At 40.7% G+C, this 17,397-nt stretch overlaps 1 protein-coding gene across 1 annotated transcript in view; it reads right to left on the bottom strand.

The window, feature by feature from the left end:
* Positions 1-2,394: 2,394 nt before the first annotated feature.
* The window catches only part of mmp17a (matrix metallopeptidase 17a), a 107,970-nt gene continuing 92,967 nt past the window's right edge, over positions 2,395-17,397 (bottom strand). The window contains exons 5-10 of the mRNA XM_004538235.3: positions 16,652-16,828; positions 16,021-16,123; positions 14,752-14,834; positions 12,996-13,148; positions 12,588-12,845; positions 2,395-4,445 (exon numbers count right to left, since the gene is read on the bottom strand). Of these exons, the coding sequence (XP_004538292.1) occupies positions 4,120-4,445; positions 12,588-12,845; positions 12,996-13,148; positions 14,752-14,834; positions 16,021-16,123; positions 16,652-16,828 (1,100 nt within the window). The 3' untranslated portion in view covers positions 2,395-4,119. The remainder of the gene's footprint in view (positions 4,446-12,587; positions 12,846-12,995; positions 13,149-14,751; positions 14,835-16,020; positions 16,124-16,651; positions 16,829-17,397) is intronic.

Genomic DNA, 17,397 nt, shown 5'->3' with positions numbered 1-17,397 from the left:
GGCGCCACCTCTCTGGGGACATCTCAGGCCCTCCAAGGTTTGGAGGCCTATCTCCCCCTACCACCACTTCCCCTGCCAGTGGCGGACCCCCTCAGACATCGGTGCGTTGGTGGTTCTTTGTGTCCGGGGATGGGCGTCCAGGTACACACCGGCTCACTCCTTGGCGGCCGCTTATTGGGGCCTGGAGCCTGGGGCTCGCTCGGGCCACTTCGGAGGTGGGGTGCCCCCGGCCTCTCGGCCTGGGGCTCGGTCACTCAGGCGCAGCTGGCTGCCGGCGGAGCTCACGGGCGCGTCACTGCAACTCCCCCTGGCTTCTGCTCCGCGGCTGCTGAGTGAGCCCTCATCTGGGACTCTCCTCAGCTCTTTCCGGGACAGTGGCGCAGCTGCCCCTCTGTTGGTCTTCCATGGTCTCTTGTGTTCTGGGGGCCTCTGGATGTCTGGAGTTTTGATCTCCTCCACACCTGCTTCACGCCCTGGAGGACGGGGCTGTGGGCCCCCCACACCCTCTAGCAGATTATTACATGAAGGAACCTTTTAAAAAAACAAAAAACAAGCGCGTCCATGCTCACAGGTGTACACACGGGTGATCACACCCACAAACTACACCCCTTTTGGCTCCTACCTCAAAGCACACTGTGTTCTGTTGATCTTATGTGCTGCACAATAATGTTTAACATTTAGTATTTACTGTCATATTCCCATATATCATTGTGATGTTGTTTATTCTATTACTCTTGTTCTCTTCTGCTTGCTTTCTTTTTTCTTTCTCAGCAGGTGATCCAGGTGATTGATATATGCATTTTTTTTTCTCTGCCCGTTCTGTTGGTTTTTGTCTTTTGCCCTTCTCCCCCGTCCCTCTTCTCAGCTGTTTCTCTTTCCCTCTTTTTTTCTCCCCTTCTTTCCCCCAGTCAAGTCTGTCCCGTATTCAGTAAGTGAAAATAAAATAAACAATAAAAGGTGAATCAAATGGACCATTACGGCAAGGCTGGGATGGTCAATTTGGTAAAGTAAATCCGTTGGGCATCTTTCTTTGCCTTTAGACAACAATTCTGATGGCAAAAGAGCCAAACGGGACAGGCACAAAAAAAAAAAAAAAAAAGTGTCGCGGATAAATACAACAAAATAAAACTAGTACCGGTACCGAAAAAAAGAAGATTTATTCATAACACACGTGAAAAGACCCAGGAAAACCGAGTTAACGATAAAAACGATAAAAACGATAACAAAATAACGCTGAAAACCGATAAAAACCCTGAACACCATACATTTCACACCTCAAGAGAGCCTCAACTCTCGTGGCCCGGTACCAAACGACTCACGGACCGGTACCGGTCCGAGGCCCGGGGGTGTATGTAGCCATTTGTTTTTGTTTTTTTGCAGTTACCTTCAGTGTCTATCTTAGCCACTCATGGGTAAAGCATAACAGGACCTAAACGTGTTTGGATAAAGAGGGATTAAGTAGGTTACCCCTCCACTGTACTTCACATGAAAAAAAAGTGTATACACTGTATAATCATCTGCCCAGGAGCAAAGCTAAAGGGTGGCAGATACCACCGATGACACTCTGGCAAACCCCTCTGGTCAGCTCACAAAACAAGCAGTAAAATCCTTCAGGGCTACATGCATATTCCAGGACCATATTCCATCCATCCATCCATCCAATTCAGGGTAGCAGGTAGACAGGCAGACAATCACCCATACCCAAATTTACACCTATGGCCAACTAAGAAACAACCTAATGTGCACGTCTTTGGACTGTGGGAGGGAGATGGAGTACCCAGAGAGAACCCACACAGGTACAGGGAGAACATGCAAAACGTTCATGCTGTGAGGTGACAGTTCCAATCAGTGCACCACCGTGCCACCTCTAGCAAAACATTTTATGCTATTTCTCTGTGATTACTGTTCCCACTTGGATGTATTCTAACAGCTTAAACGCCCCAGAATTACTCTTATGAGCTTTTTAAAAATAATAACCATAAAAAAATCCAACTACAAACAACTTTTGAGGATGACATCCATCCTTTTTCTTAGCCAGTTGTTCCAACTTATAGGTCCCTATAGAGTCATATAATTAGAGGTTACATAAAAATGCTTATGACATGCTTATTACATGCCAAGATTGAGTGAGTACAATGTGCCGTGCAGTTTCTGTGGTGGCTAAGTGAAAGTAACCATCACACCCCAATAAAGCTGCCTGTCTCTGCCAGCAGACCTATATTGAAATGTGCAGCAGAGACCATTACAACACGCTTAAGAACATTAGCAAGATGGAGAGCAGATATCAGTTAGTGCATAACCTCCAAACCTGGGCGTCTTTTCAAGTGCCGCTCAATAATTGCACACTCCGCCCACATGATCGAGTAGCTGAAATAATTCACCACAGTCATCCAATAAAGTCATTCGGATTCTTTAATGTTTTTTCTACAAAAATATTTTACATTAGAAAACACAGCTTGAAATATACACAGTCCACTTGGATTGAAGTACCCATGGAACATCTCCATTGAAATATATCTGTGTCTATATTTAAACTGTAGGTAAATATACCAGCAACAATAAACCTGGTTGCTGTTTTGTGAGGTTTTTCAATGATGTCACCAGGAGGAACTTGGGATTGAAACCGTGAGCTGTAATCTGATCAAAGCAAATATGGACTCACAATCTATCCATATTAATTACAAAAAATACAACAAAGCAGAGGCAAATGCTGCCTCTGATAATGGCAGGGAATGCTTCTGGTGAAAATAACGACTTTGTGTAGATATATGAACATCATTTCCTCAAAGAGTGTGGGAGTTTAGGTAAAGGATCAAAGCAAGGATAATGGCACTAAGCAGCCGTGAGAGAGACTTTCTGCCATGAATAACATTCGTTTGTCTGTTTTCCAAATCCCAGAGTGCCCTTTCCTGCATGTAGCTGTAGCAGGTGGTATTCACCTGCCTGCCTGTTTACAACCTCAAATGCCACTCATCTACCTGTTGCCATCCAGCGTGCCATTTATGCCTGGCTGTCAGGATCCCACAGGGGCCATTCATCTACAAACTATCTACACCACATTCACAGGGCACTTTTTTTTTTTTTGCCAGGCTGCCTCGATATGTGCCGGGGTGTCAGTCAACTGTCTAACTACAGTATTTATATCCCAGGATGTCATTCTTTACCCTGGCTTGAGCCGTTCTGTGGGGTTTTTATATCAGGTTGCGTAAAAATACTATTTTTCTCCGGGATAGGTGAATCAGAACCCTAAACTTCGCCATCATGTTAACTGCAGTCAGGCTGAAACGAAAGATAAAAAAATAGATTTGACGGACAGGGTTTTGAAAGGCATATAGTAGCCTGGTAGGAAGTTTTACTTTCCAGGCACAATTTTTTTCTTTGGCAAATATGCTTCTTTACTCTCTTGCTGATAGTTAGATGCGAAGATAGGTGTTTAAATATTTATGGCTATGCTGGAAGGTAAAAAAAAAAATGTCTTGAAGCAAGTAAATGACTTGTAAATGACAAAATCAATGCTAGTTCAATGAGCTTGAGGTCAGCTAGCTATTCCCCTCTTTTCCTGGTCTTTCTAAAGCAAATGTTCTCATCAAACTCTCAGCAAGGAAGCATATTTCTCAAAAATGTCTGTCATTACCAGATTCCATGGTGTCACTTATTAAAATGTTTCTATTTTTTTTAACCACTTCACATCAAACAAATGCCATTCATTATTGCTGTAAACTTGGTGCACATGAAAAAAACAATCTCTACTCATTTAGTCTTCTCAGCGTTAAGCCTTTTTAGCCATTCAAAAACAACAAAAACAAACCTAAAACAAAAAAGATATAACAATTTGTCAAGTACGGCACTAACATTATCATTGTGGATGCATTGATACCTGTCAGGGGTACCTTAGTTTGATAGTATGATACTGGTATGTACATCGCAAACTGCAAGGCGCTTTAGATGACCATCAAATGGCATGTGAAATAAATAACAACAAAATAATGGTAAAAACATACCAATCAATACTTATATGAGCAGAAATTTCCAGTTTGTACTTTAGTGTGTGTCCACTGGCCCTTCACTAATAATTAAACTCTTGCACCCAGCTTGAGAACTGTGTCCCATGCTTTAGCATCATAGCAGTTCGGAGCGGAGGGCCAGTGACAGCGTCCAGAGTGGCGGCAGCAGCCAGACGGGAGACGGGGATGGGCGGACGCCTAAAGGCGATGCGGTGTCCGAGGTGCAGGAGCACACCTCGTATCCGTTCTCCGCGTGATCTGGGTGATTTTGCACGTTGACTCTCGTCTCTGTGCTTTTGGGCTGTGTGTCCGGAGAGTCCGACTGCATCTCTGTGCACAGCAGCCAGTCCTTTGCGATGAGGCGGGGGTATCCTGCCTCCACCTCCATGTCACTGCCTGGCACTCGCCAGTACTCCTTCCCTTTGAAGAAATAGGACGAGCCTTAAGAGAGAGTGGGAGGGAGGGAGGGGGAGGACACAGGGTTGATACTGTTATATTTTTGGATGTGAATAAACAGAACAAGATCACATGGAGCAGAGAAACAATATAATACTAAATCGCACGTAAGGTGGAAAGTTGGCTGCAGTAACTGTATTAAAAACACAGCAAGTGAATATATGAGCAGGATTATAGAAGTTTCCGTGTGATGTCACTGGTGAAATCCAAAATGACCCACAATGACTTGGAATTTACGAGGAGACCAACAGGAAAAAAAACCCCCCGTTTTTGTGTTAAAGCCTGCACAAAAGTAATGACTGGAAAATGTTAATCATCCCAAGAAGGAAATGTGCCTGTTAGTTCATACATAATGGGATATTAGTTCCAGTGATCTGGTCAGGGACGCGGATGTTATGAAGGCTGAGGTTCTGCACTAAAAGCTGCAGGAATTAAAAACTGGGAAGGGAGCAAACTGACTGTTTATTAAGTGCTTGCTTATAATTTTCCAGAAAAGTTAAAAAAAGATGTTCAGAGTTTTAAAAATGTGCATTTGATCAAACGTAAAGATTAAAACCAGCCTTGACAGTTTGTCAGGAGTGAAGCGCTGCCTGTGTGCACTGCTGCAATACATAATGAGTTTTAAGTTTAATGTACAAAATCAAGCATATATCAAATGTATTCTGAGCTAATGATACAAACATAGAAACCAGAATAAACTTAGGGTGGCACGGAGGTGTAGTGGTTAGCAGGCAGTGACCTCAATGCAAGAACATTAAGTTTTGATTTTGAATGTGCCCGTTGGGGAGGCCAATCCATGAGTGATACTGTTGGTATGTTTTTACCGCTCTCCCAGTACATCATTGTTATGCTGAAAAATGAAACTGGTGCCAACCAGACACTTTCCAAATGGTGGAGTACTGAGAGTACTTTTCTACATTCACAATTCCATCAATTTGACAATATTTCCAACACCAGTGGCTGAAATTCAGCCCCAAACCATGCTCTCTTGACCTCCTTCGACAACTTTTTGAGTCAGAAAGTTGGATTCGTCACTCCATAAAACCTGTTTCATCTAATTTTCAATCCACTTCTTCTGTAATTTGGCACACCTCAATTTTTCTTTCTTAAGACGGGCTTCTTGACAGCCACCAGTCCATTGAAAAGTAAACTTTTGAAGAGGTTCTGGCACTCACATACATACTGATAAACCAAAAAATTTGAACATTTGAAAATTGGAATCATCAGTTGTCACTGATTTTCAGTCCAGATGTTGTGGACTCTGCTTCACTTCCTTAAGAAGGACTTTTGGACAGCTATCCTTTCACTGAGACCATTTCTGATGAGGCCTGAGTGAACAGTAGATGGATCAAATGTCTCATATATCTCTTCCTGTTTCTTAAGGACACGACTTTGACATACTGTTCACATGCTGTAGACGGTTTTGTTCAGGACCATTTATCAGGTCACACTGTACACCACTTTAACCCCACCTGATACACACAAAAGCACAGCTTTACAGAAACCCATACTATACTTTTTGACACACTTGAGACATTTTTCTCAACCCGTGGAGCTAACGTTATGCACCGTTTAACATCTTCCCCACTAGCTGCTTCTCGCTGATATCTGTGTCATGTTAGGTGACCAGAATTACATCAAATGTGATGCACTATGCAAAAAAGAAGCACGCATTGTAAGGTGTGATATAAGGTAACGATCAGCACAATAATTTGATAAGTTTGCCTCCCTCAGACATGCTTCTACAGTTGCTTGGGAGCATAAAATCTGAATCTACTGAGATAGACAAGCGTATAACTGATGTGGCTCCTCGTTTGCTGCTTTTGTCCCCTTCAGCATTGTTCACATCAAGTCTTTTCTCTTTTCTTCTTAGCTCTTAAAAGTGAATTCTTCCATGGCTTGTGTCTCTCCTCAACTCTATTCTCACTGCTGCTCACCATGAGTTATCTTCCCATCTTCTTCGTTTCTCTCTCCTTATCCTATTGGAAACAGCCTAAAGGCAGATAAAAAGCTTTGATGTAGCTTAAGTTTCAATGCCCAAAGGTGTATATAGAGTATACGTGACTGTCTGTGTTCTTGTTTATATAAATGCACACATTCCTATGTGCCCTAACATGAAGCTTTGATTTGCTGGGGCCTTACCTTTTGTGTGATTTGCCTATTGCTATGCACAGCACAGAGCTTGGTGTAGGACCTCTGAAGCTGGTAACAACTCAGATGCAACACAGACCTCTAAACACCTGACAGGGAAAAGAGCTTCCACACATTCAGCTGGGAGTTGCTGCAGGGGAAATCAGTAATGTTGCTCACTCCTGCTGAGAGTGGCCTGAAAAACACAACCAAGTACCTCTGGCTAATTAGCTGTTTTTGTGCCAGTTTTAACTACAACAAGTGCTTAATCAAAGCCTAATATGGACAGCCAAATGGATGACACATTCTTCAGGGGGCTTTGCTTCACAAAGGCTTCCAAAACAATGCAACTAAAAGCAAACATTTTTTTTCTCTACCAGAAAATATTACTGTTTGCTTTTGACCTTTAATAACCATTTAGGAACTTCAAGCAACCCTTTTCCTGCATCTGAGGATCATCTGTAGCTCTGAAGCGTTTGCCTAGTCAAAGCAAATGTCAGGACCTTGTTAATATAATACTTTGGTGGTGTGATTCTGGAGAACTTTACCTAAAATATTATCTCTATGATCATGCATAGCTCTTTTAAGGTCCCAGCACAGGATTTTAGGTTAAGGTGTGGACTTTGGGCCATTGCAACACCTTGATTCTTTTCTTTACAGCTAAACTTGTTGTAGATTTGCTAATGTGCTTGGGCTCTTTGTCCTGCTGCTGGTGTTAGATGTTTGTGCTCTGACGCTCTGTTTAATTTTTGCCAAATGTGGTGCTTATGACCAAACATAAAAGAAACAAAGCAACCCTTCCAAACAAATCATGCTTCAGTCTTTTTCAAATTTTACTATCATGAACTTTAACATTTAACACGATTTGTGAGACCTGTAGAGGCTGAGATGTAGCTCTTGGATTTTTTCTGCAGTTTCTGACCTCGGAGTGAGTTTCCCGGGCATTTACTCCTGGGAATATTGGAAACTGTCTTGAATATATTCCACGTCTGAATAACGGACTTCAAGCTGTTTGGAAATGGCCCTATAACCATTTGCAGATTGATGAGTAATAACAGTGTCTTCTCTGAGATCATTACTGATGTCTTTCCTCCTTGGCATTGTGTTAACGGCTGAATGCTCCAGACCAGCAAACTGCTAAAATGTCGGCTTTAATTGAGGTGCTCACACTCGCTGATGATCAATTAATCAAGTGCATCTGATTAGCAGCACCTGGCAGCTACTTACCCTTTTAATCCTATGGCAGTAGTAAGGGTATACCTAGTGCCTGTAGACTTACATAGCATAGGCTTTGTTTCAGGTTATTATTATTTTTCCATTTAATTATCAAAGCATGGATGTGGTGTCAAAATCGGCTTATTGTTAATTGTCCAACTGACAGCTGCTTTTCTGATTTCATAGTCTTTTACTCATTAAGTCTAATATTATTGTCCACGCATGCTGTTCTGTGATTAAATTCTATCATAAAACGCTTTCTAATTGTGAAAGAAATTTTAAGAGTGGCAGACAAAAACTTTACAGTTTCAATGTGAAATCAAAAACTGCTACTTTTAGAATAAACTTGTCACACTATTCAGTCTACTAGTTAATTTATTCTGTGCATACTACAAACCCCAAAGCCAAAGAAAAGCGTGCATTTCTTTATACATACCCAACACTAAGCACCAGATTTTTGAAAATGAATTCTCTATTTATTAAGATTTTTTTTGTCAGTACAAACTAATAATGCCTCATCACAATGGGTAATGCTGCGCTAATGCCAACCATAATTCTGCTGGAAGAGCAGTGAGCTCGCACAAGCTTATATTTTCACGTGTGTGGTTCTTAAAGAAGGTACTCAACATTTTTACAGGAGGTAAAAGACCAGAATGTTTTACAGGCACAGATGCACACAGTCCATAAACATTACTGACATGGCACATTCAGGCGTGACATGCTCCAGAAATGATCACATTATCCCACCTCCTCGCGTAAAGCTCGCCACTTTCAGAGAAACTAACAGGAGTGTGGGCTTGGGAGGGACACACACACACACACACACACACACACACACACACACACACACACACACACACACACACACACAGTATGTATTTGAGCTGTTTTATTTGGTTTAGCAGCCGTTCATTTAAATTTCTGTGTGTAAATATTAGATCAGGCTTTCTGCGATGATTTAAAATTTATAACGACCAAAAAAATGACAAAGCTAAAAAGACGCTCGACAGCTATCCTTGCACACAGAGGGCATTACAAATGAATATCTTAAATGCAAAGTAATCAAACGTTTTTCTTTTTATAAATGAGAGCAGAGACTCCCCATCATTTTGACGATGCTGACATTTCAGGAATACTCTGTGACTGATTCTTGTACCAGATTAACCAGCTTCTGGTTAAAACTCAAACAAAGGCAGGCAACGCACGTGTCACAAAAACATCTGACACCTGATATTTATGTCTCTTTGTGTAATACACAGCGTAGTATGAAACACTTATTTCTCATAGTGTCTAGCAAATCCCAATAGTCGCTGAAGCTTGCACTTCTCTGCAAAAACAAGCACTTCTGACTTGGTTAAACATTAAGTGGAATGATGCTTTTTGGTAATATGCCGAGCTATGTCTGGGAAAAGGTCATCGGTAACTGTTGATGACTATTTCAAATAGCTGTCAAGTGACTCTGAAGGGTTAGTGGCTAACCATATGTCATAAACACTGGGAGCTAATTTGGGGCGGTTAGCAGAAAACAATACCTCTGTTGTCTATCCAGCATGGAAATAGAAAATGTCACAGACCATAATCGCATTTTGGAACTGAACTAATTATCTACAAACAGAAGGCAGTGCCCGTGCTGCTGCAATGAAACATTTGTCATGCTCAACAACTCGGTGACAACTGTTGAGCACTTACACTCTCCAAAGATTGGAGTACTGGCTGTGGCCAATGAGAAAGCCAGTAAGTAAAAAAGAAGTGCAGGCTGCTGTCTATGTGAGGACGGCACGCACACTCAGAACAGCGCTTAAGTGGTCACTCTCCTACAAACTCTTATGCTACATTCACACTAGTGAAAATAATAGCTGGAGACCAGGGTGTGACCAAAATCCCTGCGACTGTGTGCAATGACCTTGCAGTCTCGTCCCTTCAAAGACAAGGACCAGGTGTATGACCACTCAGACTCAGCTGCTGTCCTTCAAGCGACTTCGAGTGATGATATGACAATAAACTGTGTCCCTTAAACAGTCCGCAACGACCTTCCAATCTGTCCACATTCATAAATTAGATGGAAATAATTTCCAAACATTCACTAATTGAGAGTTAGTGCAGTCAGTCTGAGTCAGTCACCTGTGAGTCAAGAAACTCACAGGTGGTGTGTTCCCATCACAAGATGAACAGTAGTTAAGAGTATTTTATCGACTGTGAGTATGTGCATTCTGACAAAATGATAAATCACACGAATTTACCAAATGCTAAAACTGCAATAATAAATTCCTATCATAAAGAAAATAATATAAATCTGAAAGAATTAATAACACAGATGTAAATAAGGGAAAGAAACTGAGCACTCTGTTTAAGTGATGAGTGGTTATTTATGATTCTTAAATGCCAAAGATGGCTGCTGCATGACACATAGTCATCTTCTAAATTACAGCTGAACTGGGAAACATAATCCAGCCAATCGTGTTGCTAATCACACACAAGTGTGGAATAAATCACTGCTGCGAAAATAGCAAAAAAAACAAAGCATCCTCTAGGATTTTTTTCCACCAGCATATGTTACAATCCAAAGTTCACTAAGCTAATTTTGTCTGTATGCAGTGACACAGCTAACAGATTTTACACAATTGCTTCTTAATTAAGACTTAAATAAAATGTGTAGGCATACACGAGATAAGTAAAATAAATTAAGATGTTCAAATCAAAAACTAACATCAAGTAAAAAACTAAACGTGCCGTAAAAAATGCAGGATGTTACTAGTCTGAGGAGATCAGTAGAGTGCCTATTTACATGATTCCCTTAGTGCACTTCTGTGTTTATGCTGTGTATACTGGTGTTTGCATGTGAGACAGAAAGAGACCTTGTTTCAGTGATAAGAGGGCTTACCAGGGCGGCCGATGGCTGTAGAGTAATAACTGATGTTGAACCGAGAGCTGATGCAATGAGGGCAGTCTGTGAAATGCATGGCTGCCCAAACGAGGTAAAATCAACAGTGCTTCCCTTGCCTTCTTTCACACTCTACCTCCTTTCAAGTATTTTAAAGAAGACAAACAGAGTGACTGCTCCAAAGATAAACTCTACTTTCATCTTGGAGCAGCAGCAGCCAGAGCGGCATCAGAACACGGATCTGCAGAAGAGGATCGACAGCATGATGGTGATTTTGCTGCGGCTAATGCAGCACGAACATTCTCAGCTGGAGCTTCTTGATTAAACCGGAGATCCTGTCATCCCTTCTTAGCCTTTTTTCAGATGGTTTGTTCCCAGCGTATCTGACCATGTCCACCGAGCTCACAGTGGCAGCACTGATTACTTGAATCTTGTGGATTCATAACAGCCAACACAACTCTACGCTGTGTTTGCAGTGTAAAGGTCAAGGCTGTTTTCGGCAAGCCGGGATGCCTGCCTCGCGAGCCGTTTCTGGTAGCCTGGTTCAGTGTCTGTAATCTAAAAAGTTTGTTGTCTGGAAACTTCAGCAAGTAACATCCAAAAGGTCCGTAGGCAAGGTAAATATATGGGTTTACATTACATTTACTATAACCCCAGCTCACCTTTTATGGGGCTCTGGCTCCTTGTTGTGGTGTATCTGTAAGTCACATTTTCGTGTACAGTTTGTATGTGAATGTGAGATTTTGTGTAGATGAATGTGCGTGTCTGTTTACTTTAATCATTAAAAACAAAAGTCTGCACATGTGAGCATGGATTTATTTTTTGAAGGGCTGATCTGCTTTATAAAACATATCACTGTATGTATTTCTCCAAATCTCCCAAACTCCACGACTCCAGAACGATGCACAGAATAATGCAAATGTTCCCTGAGTTTCAGAGCCCCTCTGGAGCCTCTAAAAGCTCTTTAAGCCTCTCTTTTAAAAAACATCTGAAAAGTATTCACAGCACTTCACTTGTTCCACATTTTTCATGTTAAAGCAAAACGGATTTAATTTGTTTTTTCACCTCAAAATTCTGCACACAATACTCCATAGTGACAAAGTGAAAAAATGTTTGCTTGATATGTTAATAATAAAACTAAAAACCAAAGATTTAAAATAGAAAACAAAATGTATAGACAGATGTGTGCATTTCCAAATCTTCAGTCAAGTTGTCGAAACATCTGATCGGCAGAAACAAGCATGCACCTGAACTCAACTTTAAGTGTCATGGCAGGCAAAGAAATCGCTTAATACTTATATATATATATATATTATTTTTAATAAATGTGCATGAATCTGAATTTTATTAGACCTTATTAAATTAAAGATAAATGAATTCATGTTTTTATACTTAGCAAACTGGACTTCTCTGAAAACTCTAATTTAATTTATATGGCACCAAATTACAATAACAGTCACCTCAAGGTGCCACAATAAAAATGACCTACAATAAGAGGGGTAATCTGATTGTTGAGGAAACACAATCAGATTACATTAATAAGCAAGCTCTTGGCGACAGTGGGAAGGAAAAACTCCCTTTTAACAGGAAGAAACTTCAGGTCATCTGCAGCGATGACTGGGGGATTTTCTATTCGAGAATACAAGTCAATAACTGTAATTTGACATCTTAATATAAAAAAGCTTTTTTTTTAAAGCTTTTTTATAAAACAATTTAGTCTTAAACCTTGTGCATACTGGTGGATTAACCACTACAGTAACAGTGAGATATATATGTATATATTTTGCTGTGTCATTCAGTGATTTGTTTTATTGAAGTACTGATTATACAGGCAGCAAGCCAACTTCTGTCAATTTGATGAAAAGTCATACAAATAAACATTGGTTTTTATGTCTACTCACCATCAGACCACCTCATGGCATCATCCAGGTGTGGAGGCAGCCCCTTCCATAGTGAGCTGTCTTTAGGGTAGCCCAGGTCCATACGTCGCAAGTGGTCATCGTAGCGCCAGTAGCGGTTGTCCTTAAAAAAGTAGGTTTTGTCGTTGTGCAGCCAAACAAAGACGGCGTCCACTCCTTCCAGTGGCAAGCCAAAGTCACTGATTGGACGAGGGTAACCCTCTTCTACATTATTGTCTTTAAAAACCCAGTATTTTAAACCTGAGTGAGGAACATAGAGGTTAAAATCAAACCTTTTATATGATAGGATGTATCCACACAATTACAAACTAAACTAAATGAAACAAACAAGCAAAAAAACAACTTGTGAACACATAGACTGAGTAATCGAATAAAGTTACATAGATTTACCTTTGAAAAACACGATTTTGTGGTCCCCTGGTCTCTCGTACACAGCATCCACACTGTCCAGATTAGGAGGAAGGCCCCTCCAGAAACGATGAATCTGAGCAGGACGGAGAGATACTAGGTGCTTCTCTCGAGTTAGCCGCCAAAAATACTTCCCTATGATGGACAGAAATAGCAAGTAAAGATCAATAAGAACTTCTTAACAATACTCTGCAGGATTTATTTAGAAGGAAAGCCACAGAGTGTGCTGTATCTTCAGTAGTCACATCACAAAAGCTAGCTACTCCTTCAATTTGGCTAATTAACAAACTCAGCACTTTTTACCTTCTGTTGATTCTTCTGGAACTACTTTGATAAACCAGTTAGCAGCACTGGAAATTGAAAAATTTGGCTTGAGTTTAGGAGGAAAACAATTTATTATCCAGTTGAGCGTAGCCAAAAAACATCATGTATGCTTATGAAAAATGAAAGAGAAAACAAAAATCAAAAATGCTGCTCCACTGATTTTTCAATATACCATACAGACTGGTTAATGCCCCAGAAACATCACTTTTTATGCTTAGTAGATTCAGTTCATCAACCAGTTTGGGCTTCATTTTCTTTGGACTGGAGAATTTGTGATAGTGTGTAAGCCTTTTATTCAACCTCATAGAAACACACATGACTTGGCTTCCTGTTGATTGCTGGCGCCACCGCTCGGCCCCACGCCCAGCCTCACTAACTTCACCATATGTTCTTAACTCATGTTTTTCGCCACATGTTCAATGTTGCACATTGAACTGCAACAACAATCAAAACCCAGTTCATCCAGGAAAACACTTTTTCTCCATATCTGACGTTGGACAATAAAGTACACTCTCCCTTTAGAAGAACGGCGAGGCATCCTTTGATCTTTAAGTGGAATCGCCGGTGGACCATTCACTAGCGGTTCAATTTAGATTCATGGAGTTCAGTTAATGGCTTCAGACACTCAGGCAATGGCAGGGGAATTACTGTAAGAAAATGCAAGCGAGCGAGCGAATCAGTTTGAGACTCTAAGAAAGGACTCTCCAATCAAGATGTGCGGCTGCAAAACTACAAACAGACACAGTTTGATCTTGAAGAGACACCAAAGTGAACCCAAAGAGCCCTAAAATGACAGACCTACAAAATACTCTCAGAGAGAAAAATCAGGATGACAAAGAAACACAAAACAACCGCAAAGAAATGTAAAATAAATCCAGCAACAAAGCGACTCCTCGACTGTTGGAGTGCTCAAAATGAGAGCTTTGGGGCTTCAGACTTGCCTTCATCTAGTAGGCCATTTGTCATATACCATTTCCTTTGTTTATTTTTTATTTAATTTGTTTGGTCAGTATGCAAATATGCATTTCTTATGCAGAGGACTCAGTTAACTTGCAGAAGACTTCTGCACAAGACCCTCACGAATGCAAACATAATGTCTTCTCGCAACTTCAACTTGATCTGAAAATATCTTCAAGGTTTTTGCTATGTACGAATTCTAAGAGGAAACCAGCAACAGCCCTTTGGGTACTGTTACAAACCAAGGAAAACTAAGAAAAGAGCATGTTTTAAAAGCTGCTCTGTGTCCATCTTTGATAAGTGTAACTTCAGATCTCCATATTTGGCCATTTTTAAGAATAATAACAAATTAGTTTTACTGTATTAAATTATTTAACCATTTGTTGGACTGGGAAGGTTGTATCCTGCAATCATAATTACACACACACTCTGACTTTCTCCTTTCAGATTTGAATACCTTTGAAAAAGAAGGCCTCCCCTCGTATTTGGGCCACGGCATCAAAGTGACTGGTGCATCTGTCTGGAGCATCCCGTGCCAGTCTGAGTGAAAAAATAAGAAGCAGAAAAAAAGAAATGAAGACAAAAGATGGAAAAGGTTGTAGTAAAGAAGTTACTACAATTACAATCATATTCGCTACTATGCCGCATACCCGCTAGACATAAAACATAAAGGAACCCAAAACGATCCAACCGAGTTGCAGCTGTTTGCATATAGAAAAATGTCACGATCGTACTCATCTAATGAGAGATGTTCTGAATGTGTGCACAAATGTGCATGTTATGTGCTTTAATTAAATGGGCTGAATATGAGGTGAAATGCTGTCACACTGAAACGGTGCGGTCTTTCAGAACATTTATCCCACAAGCTAATAAGTGATTTAAAGCACTGACGTGGTCAGCCTGCCAATTATCAAGGCAATAGCACTACAGACCTGCCACTGTGAGTGGGAGGGCGAGAGCTCTCCTGTTATCAACAAAGATCTCTATTCAGAGCTCTTTTAATGAAACTCTGCTGCCTATAGTGGTCAGCATTTGTGACCCATGGCAAGCATGATATAGCTTTTCCACGCATCATGATAACATGGAGTGGGTGAAAAGTGAGTGATGAGGACAGTGAAAGGCCAATATTACTGATGGAAAATGGGCTTCTATTCTTCCTTGGTTTTAAAATGCTTTTAAATTGTGTGTATGCATGGAGGTCAGGAAGCAGCGGGTAGCAGGCGGCTTTCAATATAGCATGAAACATAAAATCTAGCTAAAAGGGCTAACAATTAAAACATTTATTCTTTATTATGGACTATAGCATTAGTTTAAATGGTTAAATAATGTGCAATTTATTATGCAATAAGAATAATATGCAATATAATGACCACATCTGGAACATGATATGTTGTGCTGTTGAAAGCACTAAATTGGCAGGGCTGTGAGAAACAGCTTTTGGAGGTAGCAAGCGGCTGTTTTTACTTAGTTTTGCTTTTCTGGGTGAATCTATTGGGGACGTTTATTACACTTTCCACTCCAACATCTTTAGTGCAGTGAACAGAAAGATCCAAGGGGGCTTGTAAAAAGAATAAACCACAATTTTGTGTTTGTGTGTGTGTTTGAGAAGGCCAGAAAAGCAGAAAGAGAGAAGATGAAAGGTTGAAGTGTATCATTTATGTGTTAGGCTACCAGAATCATTAAATTATTTGCACTGTGCTGAAAGCACACCAGGTGTCCTACTTACAGGAGTGTGGATCTGTTTTCGGGGAGGTCCAGTAGAACAGGAGGTTCAGCTGTCTGGGAGGGGTTTCCTGGTCGATTTGTATGGGAAACTGAGTCTCTGACACCTGAGAGGGATACGTGTGATTTCATTTGAAGAGGAAAAACAAAACGTGGCAAAAAATTACACTGTTTTATTCCTTCATGTAGGAAAAAAAAAGATTACTTATATTGTCACATAAAAATCATCAATTTCCAGAAAGAATTGAACATTTTGCACATTTTTAAAAATTGCTTGCTCAGTTGTTCATCATTTGTACGTGTTTCTTTTATTACAACCAAATATAGCAGTCTTGTCTTAGTGTCTGTCTATCTTTAATTTAGTTCAATTCATTCTCCTCCATTCTGTCCCGTCCTTTAACATTCTTTCCTGCACTTCATTCTCAGCTCATGATCATTAGTCTCCCCTCAGCTCACTGATACTCTGTATATCAGGGAATGGTGTGATAAGGTCATATGCCATAAAGAGGTCCAATTAACTCCAGCCACGTTTTCATTAATCAATAACAGTACTCTACACAACTTGTCAATCCTTTTCTGTTTCAGTCACACGCACACACACACACCGATATGCAGAGGGAATGGAAACCTCATACCGTAGAGCTGCCAGACTCTGACTTTGTCTTCATAGGGTAGATCATATTTCAGCGGGTCTCCCACGGGACCCTGGTAGTATGGTCTCATGATAGACTCTATGGCTGATGTGTGCACCAGGCCGATGGCATGACCGAACTCATGGACTGCAACTGCAAACAGATCCATCCCATGAGATTCTAAGGCAGACACAGAAAGAGGGGAACACTCATTAGCCTTACATGCATATCTGACTTTTTTTGGTCTCATACCTGCTCAAAGTAGACAAGACTGTGTGAGACTATTAAAAACCTGCATTAGTAATGATGCACATTAGAGGTCGGTACAGGAATAAAACATAAAGACGCACTTCTGGAAACTATTCTTAATTTATTTAAGAGAGAACTGACTTCAATCAAAGAAGTAGCTGCACACAAGTATTACTGCTGCTCTTCACCACGGTAGAAAGATTAAGCCACAAGCATGACAAGAAAAGTTACCTAAGAAACACCTTCTCGTTCCTTTCTTTAAACATTTCAAAACTAACCTGCGCTCTTTTTAGGGCAGTAAGAGAAAACAGCGGTGTTATCAATGTGAAACTGTGACATAGCAGAAAACTACTATATTCTTCTCTGCAGTTTAACCATAGCTTGCCTGTATCACCTCCAGCTTTGATTGAGATCACCTAGCTGCTTACAGATTTTTGTAAAACCCGTATAGCCACTGTTTGCGTGTTTATCCCTTTTATGAGTGAACTCTATAGGTTGCA

The sequence above is a fragment of the Maylandia zebra genome, linkage group LG7 (assembly GCF_041146795.1).
Source record: "Maylandia zebra isolate NMK-2024a linkage group LG7, Mzebra_GT3a, whole genome shotgun sequence".
In the NCBI taxonomy this organism is placed as follows: Eukaryota; Metazoa; Chordata; class Actinopteri; order Cichliformes; family Cichlidae; genus Maylandia; species Maylandia zebra.
The sequence above is the reverse complement of the archived record's forward strand: the minus strand, read 5'-3'. Positions and strand labels throughout refer to the sequence as shown.